This window comes from Brachyhypopomus gauderio, unplaced genomic scaffold (assembly GCF_052324685.1).
Source record: "Brachyhypopomus gauderio isolate BG-103 unplaced genomic scaffold, BGAUD_0.2 sc52, whole genome shotgun sequence".
Lineage (NCBI taxonomy): Eukaryota > Metazoa > Chordata > Actinopteri > Gymnotiformes > Hypopomidae > Brachyhypopomus > Brachyhypopomus gauderio.
Window position 1 is genome coordinate 883,141 of NW_027506877.1, and position 7,500 is coordinate 890,640.

Genomic DNA, 7,500 nt, shown 5'->3' on the forward strand with positions numbered 1-7,500 from the left:
TCCATATTCCTTACATTAACACCATATCTACCCAACACCTCCTCATCACCACTGTTCCCTCCACCAACATGTCCATTTAAATCTGCTCCAATAACCACTCTCTCTTCTTTAGAAACCTGCAAAACAACTTCATCTACCTCTCTCCAGAATTCTTCTATCTCCTCCACATCACAACCTACCTGAGGAGCATAAGCACTGATGACATTCATCATCACCCCATCAATCTCTAACTTTACACAGATCACCCTGTCACTTACTCGCTTTACCTCCACTACACTCTTACTAAACTCATCCTTCAGGATTACCCCTACTCCATTTCTCTTCCTGTCAACACCATGATAGAAGAGTTTGAAGCCACCACCAATGCTGCTGGCCTTGCTCCCCTTCCACTTGGTTCTCCTGTTCACACAGTATATGCTATCTTCCTCCTCTCCATCGCATCAGCTAACTCTCTCCCTTTACCCTGTCATAGAGCTCACATTCAACATACCAACTCTAACCTCCACCTTCCTGCTCTGCCTCCTCTCCTTCAGCTTCAGAACCCTCTTCCCCCTCACCTCCTCCTCCTTGTCCCAACAGTAGTCCAATTTCCACTAATGCCCTGTTGGACAACAGCACCAGTGGTGGTCGTTGTTAACCCGGCCTCAACCGATCAGTATGGGAATTTCTATTTTTGATCCGCATCATTTGATTTGGCGCAGTTTTTACCCCGGATGCCCTTCCTGACGCAACCCTCCCCTATTTATCCGGGCTTGGGACCGGCACTAAAATACACTGTTACTATCACCTTGAATACAGACTTTCATTGCATGTGGTGTTTCTGTGCAGTTTTTACACGTTCATCTCAAATCATAGGTCGCTAACGCTATGGCTGATTTAGGCCTCCAGCTTGCAAGCTACAGGATAGTCAGCAGGTTGCTAGGTAGCTAGCTTGCTGGGCTAACTAGCTAGCTAGCCATGTCTCAAGCTAGCTAACACTGAACCAGAGTTGCCAATTCTCACGCATTGAGCGTGAGACACACGCATTTGACCATCTTCACACGCTCTCACGCCACACATTCGCAACACAGACTTAGGTATAAAAACTGTAAATCACATAAGTACTATTCTTATGTATCAATTAAAATGTATAAAACTAAATATTACTACACAATATGTCATTATTATATCTTATGGCGCATTTCCACTAGGGCCTGCTTGGCGGCGGTACGGTTCGAATCGCGACGGTTTGTGAGTGTTTCCATTAGTACCAGTACCCTGTGAGCCGGCCCCTTTGGGTACTTTTTTCGTACCGACTCGCTCGAGGTTCTAACCGTTCCGAAGCGGTACAGTTCTGTGACGTGGAGTAACAGCATGACACTGATTGGCCAGGGAGTGTCGTCACAGGTTGCGTCAGGAGAGCGACTCCTCCGCTTTGCTATGGACTCCTCAGCCATTTTAAAACCCAAGGAGCGAAGTCTGTTCCCTGGTCAAACGCCGAGGGTACAAACCTTTCTGTTAATAATCAGCGATCAAAAATCCAGGGTGAACTGGACGGGGCCACTAGAAATGTAAAGGTTTTTAGCGAGGTTTCCGCGCTAATGGCCACTCATGGCTACCAGCGGTCCGTTCAGCAGTGCCGGTCGGTCCAAGCTAAAAAAGCTTAACGCGATTCCGGGCGGTGAAGGACCATAACGGACGCAGCGGAGCAAACCGCAAAGACTGGAAATGGTTCCAGCAAATGGATGTCATATACGGTCACCGGCCAGCCAGTAACGGAAGAGAAAACGTGCTGGACATTGTCGGTGCTGGAGGCCACGGAGAATGGTGAGTGTATTGTGATTTCACAGTTTTACTACTAGGCTCGTAAAAGATGTAATATGAACGTAATATGAACGCATCTATTGTAAACGCAGGAATTTAGAGCTGTTTGTAGTTAATGTTACCACCACAGTCACTACTGTACAATAGCTAGCTCTTAGCCTTGCTAGTTGCTAGTTAGCTGTAGCCATAAACAAAGCATCAGCAGCGATGACGTGCTACACATTTTGTGCAGTTACGCTATATTGTTGTTGCTTTCACGGAATGCTTGTGTTTAATATTTGTTATTTTTTACGTTCAAGATTCCCCTTCCACTGACAAGGCGAGCGGAGTTGGCGGAAAATGTTTCCTTCAACCGGGCTTTCCTCGGGGTGCTTGGCGAACTTGTGAACACCATGCGAGACAGACGCCAGTAAAAGCACACAAAATGTTGCTTGTAGTACTATAAATATTTATTTCATATAAAGCTATACGTATATATTTGCTTTTTGCACTTTTTTAAAACTATAACTATATTATTTACATATGTTGTACTTTAAATATCTATATTTCATAATAAAGTTTGATTTCATTTGATTGTATGACTGATGCTTTTTATGCAGGGTGTGTTCAGCCTGTTTGAGTAATACCAAATTATTATCAATAATTAGAGCAACCACATACAATAATGAAGATAAAGATAAATAAGATACAATAATGCTATGTGTTAAGGGGCGTCGGACCGGTGTTGTGGGTCGTATACAAATGATGTCACGACACTACAACCCGCGCGCCAACAGCGACTCCACCCACATTGGGGTGGTTCACCATTGTAATGGAAACACAACGCGACCGTACCGTTCCGTTGCGAATCGACCCGTACCGAACCGTACCGCGCCAAGCAGGCCCTAGTGGAAATGCGCTTTAAATGTGGTGCGTGGTTTTTTTCAGTACTATCTGATATTGGTTGAATTGGGATCCAGGCTTATATGGTGGACTCTGAAGTCTTTTAGCTTAAGAGACTGTTGATTGGTGTCTTACAGTCATTTTCCCAAACACACATGACCACCCCCCTGCTGCTGGTGGCGGTGTATAGCGCCCTGAAGGCCAGTCCTGTTTAGTGCTGGTGTCTGGGGCACACCAGCTAAATCATTTCAAGATACAATAATTTATAACCCTTGTGCTGGCATTTTGAAACTCTCAATGAAAATGTAGATTAATAAAATAATGCAAAAGAGGATTTAGCTAGAGGTTAAGCTGATGACATTTGGAAATTCTCCGCAGGGTAAATCAGAATTAATTATTTGGTCGGGTCAAATCCAGAATCATTACATTTGCATGCTGAGTTGGACTGCAAGAAAGCCCCCCCCCCCCCAACAGAGGCACATCGACTCCTTGGGGATCACTCATTGAGATGCTTACCTGTGCAACACAAGATGCTTTCACTCTCACCCTGAGGATGCAGAGTGCTTTTACTGCACCAGAGGAGTGAACTAAAACCCGCCTACATTACCTTCAGGGGATGACATGACAGCCATGTCAAAGCACCTGATGCTCTGGATTTTAAAACCAGATGAATGTTTGTTTTGATTATTAATTTTTCTTCAAAAACCACTGGTGTGGCCCCACATGGGACAGATGAAAGGTAGCAGTGATGTTTATTGCAGAAAGAACAGTATATTGTAAAAACAACAAAAATATGTGCTGAGAACTCTTCATATCCATAAGACATACAGTGGGACTGAGGATTATGTAACGCCGATGCCCTGTTACAGAGACACAGCCAGGCACAAAACAACCATCTGTGTTTCTGCTGCATAAGAGAAAAAGTTTGGGTCAAACGGGCAGAAGCTGAGACACTGCATAACGTGTTCATGAAGACTTACAGAAGGAGCTGAGACACTGCATAACGTGTTCATGAAGACTTACAGAAGGAGCTGAGACACTGCATAACGTGTTTATGAATACTTACAGAAGGAGCTGAGACACTGCATAACGTGTTTATGAATACTTACAGAAGGAGCTGAGACACTGCATAACGTGTTTATGAAGACTTACAAAAGGAGCTGAGGACACTGCATAACGTGTTTATGAAGACTTACAAAAGGAGCTGAGACACTGCATAATGTGTTCATGAAGACTTACAGAAGGAGCTGAGACACTGCATAACGTGTTCATGAATACTTACAAAAGGAGCTGAGACACTGCATAACGTGTTCATGAAGACTTACAAAAGGAGCTGAGACACTGCATAACGTGTTCATGGAAGACTTACAAAAGGAGCTGAGACACTGCATAACGTGTTCATGAAGACTTACAAAAGGAGCTGAGACACTGCATAACGTGTTCATGAAGACTTACAAAAGGAGCTGCTCTCGTCCTTTGTGCCGTCCATGGTGCCATCTGGTAACATCTGGAGGTAGAATCCATGCCGGCAGTAGAGATGCGTGACAATGCCCTTCAGCTGAGGCTCTGGGATGTAGGGAGAGAGAGAGGGAGGGAGGGAGAGAGAGAGAGAGAGAGAGAGAGAGAGAGAGAGAGAGAGAGAGAAAGAGAGGGAGGGAGAGGAAGGGACAGAGAGAGGGAGGGAGAGAGAGAGAGAGGGAGGGAGAGAGGGACAGAGAAAGAAGTAGAGAAAGAGAGGGAGAGAGAGAAACAGAGAGAGACAGAGAAAGAGACAGAGAGAGAGAGAGTGTGTTATTAGCAAACCCTGGACATCAACAAACCAGCATTACATAGATTGATTCGTCTACAGTGTTTGTTAAAAAAGGCCTTTTGTTTTCCAACAAACAAGCAAGCTTTATGTGTGTGAGTACAGTGCAGGAGTGATGTAGAATGGGTGGACATTATTCATGTCTCAGAGTCTATAGCAGGCACTGTGGGCTGCTGGGAGAATAAAGACCACAGCGACCGCGTTTCCAGCAACTTTCACCACCTAATTGTCCAACATAAACACCAGAGTTCTGCACTTGTGAAACCAAACATTGAGACGCAAAGACGTTTAGGGGGGACGGAGATGTTTTTCAGGCCAAGGGAACACATTTGTCTAGCTTTGCTCCTGGCTATGTCTGCCACTAGTGGCTCACTTCTGCAGAAAAGTGCCGCCCTGCTGTTCTACAGATTTAATCATTGACTCTGTGCCTCCAGAGACAGAGAGAGGGAGAGAGAGAGGGAGAGAGATAGACAGAGGTGGATCAAAAAATCACTAGAAAACACGCCACATAAAAGATTTAATGGGGAACTCCAACAGATATGAGCTCAGGTGGTGTGTCCAGGTGTCCGTTAGCACAGGTATTGTAATGGGGGGGGGGGGGGGGGGGGCAGCAGCTCTTATGTTGTGGTGTTTTGGGTTAAGAGTGTAGAAGCCCCTGCGAGCTGCTGGACACCTAGCTGGGCTGTGAGGGGAGGATCATGGTACATTTTAATGCACTGTGATGCCCAGTGAAGTGAACGCTGTTCAAACACAGGCCAGCACACTCACTTGGTCTTAGAGAGACTGACCCGGTATCATTTGTTGAAGTTAGAAATCAGTGTGAAATCAGAGTAGAAAGCAGAATTACTGTTGAAAGGCAATCGGATTTGTGTAAATAAGTAAACATAAATAATTAAATATGTTCGATAAATAGGTGAAAAAACATTTTACAGATCAATTTAAAGATGCAGTAATTAAGATCCAATTAAGATATGACCAGCATTTTGCAGTGTCTGACATTGTGGTTACTAATACTCTAGACCTTCATGAGAAGAGAGAGATATATAGAGAGAAGAGAGAGAGAGAGAGAGAGAGAGAGAGAGAGAGAGAGAGAATTGTGTGAGCATATGAGCTGGTGTTCTTCAGTTCTACCATCTGATATGCTTACTAAGAATTCATTAAGATGATTAAGATCATTTGAAGCTGTGGGGAACATAGCAGATGGTTTGGTGAGAGTGGAGGATGGAGGGATGGAGGGGTGGAGGAGTGGAGGGTGGAGGAGTGGAGGGGTAGATATGTGCTGGAGATCCTTTTAGTGGACACCAAGAAGGCAATTAGTTGGAAATGTTTGCAGGCAGCCCCCAAATTCCAGAGCAATGGGAAAACACTAGAAATGAAATGTTTGAAACGGACCACCTCACCTTTGACCTTTGAGATTTAAAAGAAATGCGATTTAAAAGAATTGTGTAAAATGGTGATCTAATATCAGTGCTTAATCTTAGCTAATACCAGGATGACTCATGCCAGACCCTGCTTTCTATAGTCTAATTAAAGTACAGTACCTGGTTTGCTGAAATATTATGGAAGAATGTTAAGCCTGGAATATTAGCTTGTATTTACTATAATTTGCGATTTGTACCATTTGGTGAACATCCATGTCCTTGTTATGTGTAAAAAGAAATTAAGTATAAAGATCAAATGAACCTTCTTTACTGTACACCCTGATGATATAGCCACAACTCACTGTACTGTACACCCTGTACACTGTACTGTACACCCTGATGATATAGCCACAACTCACTGTACTGTACACCCTGTACACTGTACTGTACACCCTGATGATATAGCCACAACTCACTGTACTGTACACCCTGATGATATAGCCACAACTCACTACGCACATGTGCAGGTGCCAGTAGAACAACGCAGTGTGCGGAGCTGGGTGTGTTCACTGCTGTGGCCACGCCCACAGTGATGAAACAAAGACCCTTTGGTTCCACGCCCACAGTTTCCACACTCACAATGTTCAGGTCCACTAGAAACCCCTCACATTTCTGAGGTTTCTTTCACTCTTTCTGCAACTGTCTCTTTCTGCTGTACAACAAGCGGGAAATGCATTTTAAATGATAAAAGGTTAAGTTTTAACCCTGGGGTAGATCATTCATGTCGTTGTTTCTAATGGTGCATGTTCATCTGTAGAGTTAATATAGCTGCAAATGTTCATTCAGAAACTGGAGCAGGGCAGGTGCACACGCACAGCTTACCAGAGCACGTGCACACGCACAGCCTAGAAGAGCACGTGCACACGCACAGGCTAGCAGAGCACGTGCACACGCACAGCCTAGCAGAGCACGTGCACACGCACAGCTTACCAGAGCACGTGCACATGCACAGCCTAGAAGAGCACGTGCACATGCACAGCCTAGAAGAGCACGTGCACACGCACAGCCTAGCAGAGCACGTGCACACGCACAGCTTACCAGAGCACGTGCACATGCACAGCCTAGAAGAGCACGTGCACACGCACAGCCTAGAAGAGCACGTGCAAACGCACAGGCTAGCAGAGCACGTGCACACGCACAGCCTACCAGAGCACGTGCACACGCACAGCCTAGAAGAGCACGTGCAAACGCACAGCCTAGCAGAGCACATGCACACGCACAGGCTAGCAGAGCACGTGCACACGCACAGCCTAGCAGAGCACGTGCACACGCACAGCTTACCAGAGCACGTGCACACGCACAGCCTAGAAGAGCACGTGCACATGCACAGCCTAGAAGAGCACGTGCAAACGCACAGCCTAGCAGAGCACGTGCACACGCACAGCTTACCAGAGCACGTGCACACGCACAGCCTAGCAGAGCACGTGCACACGCACAGCTTACCAGAGCACGTGCACACGCACAGCCTAGAAGAGCACGTGCACACGCACAGCCTAGCAGAGCTTGACCGGCATGTAGTCTTCAGTTTTGGAACTGGAATAAATGAATGCACTTACACATACAGTGACGTCCAGACACATATACCCA

The 7,500-nt window shown here is 45.7% G+C and overlaps 1 protein-coding gene and 1 long non-coding RNA gene across 2 annotated transcripts in view; one reads left to right on the forward strand and one right to left on the reverse strand.

The window, feature by feature from the left end:
• The window catches only part of fgf11a (fibroblast growth factor 11a), a 70,004-nt gene that overhangs the window by 39,604 nt on the left and 22,900 nt on the right, over positions 1-7,500 (reverse strand). Inside the window, exon 2 of the mRNA XM_076987431.1 lies at positions 4,141-4,251. Coding sequence (XP_076843546.1) covers positions 4,141-4,251 — 111 coding nt within the window. The remainder of the gene's footprint in view (positions 1-4,140; positions 4,252-7,500) is intronic.
• Positions 1,670-2,381, forward strand: LOC143488614 (uncharacterized). Its single transcript, XR_013124473.1, has 2 exons — positions 1,670-1,806; positions 2,103-2,381. It is a non-coding gene; the product is annotated as an uncharacterized LOC143488614 (long non-coding RNA).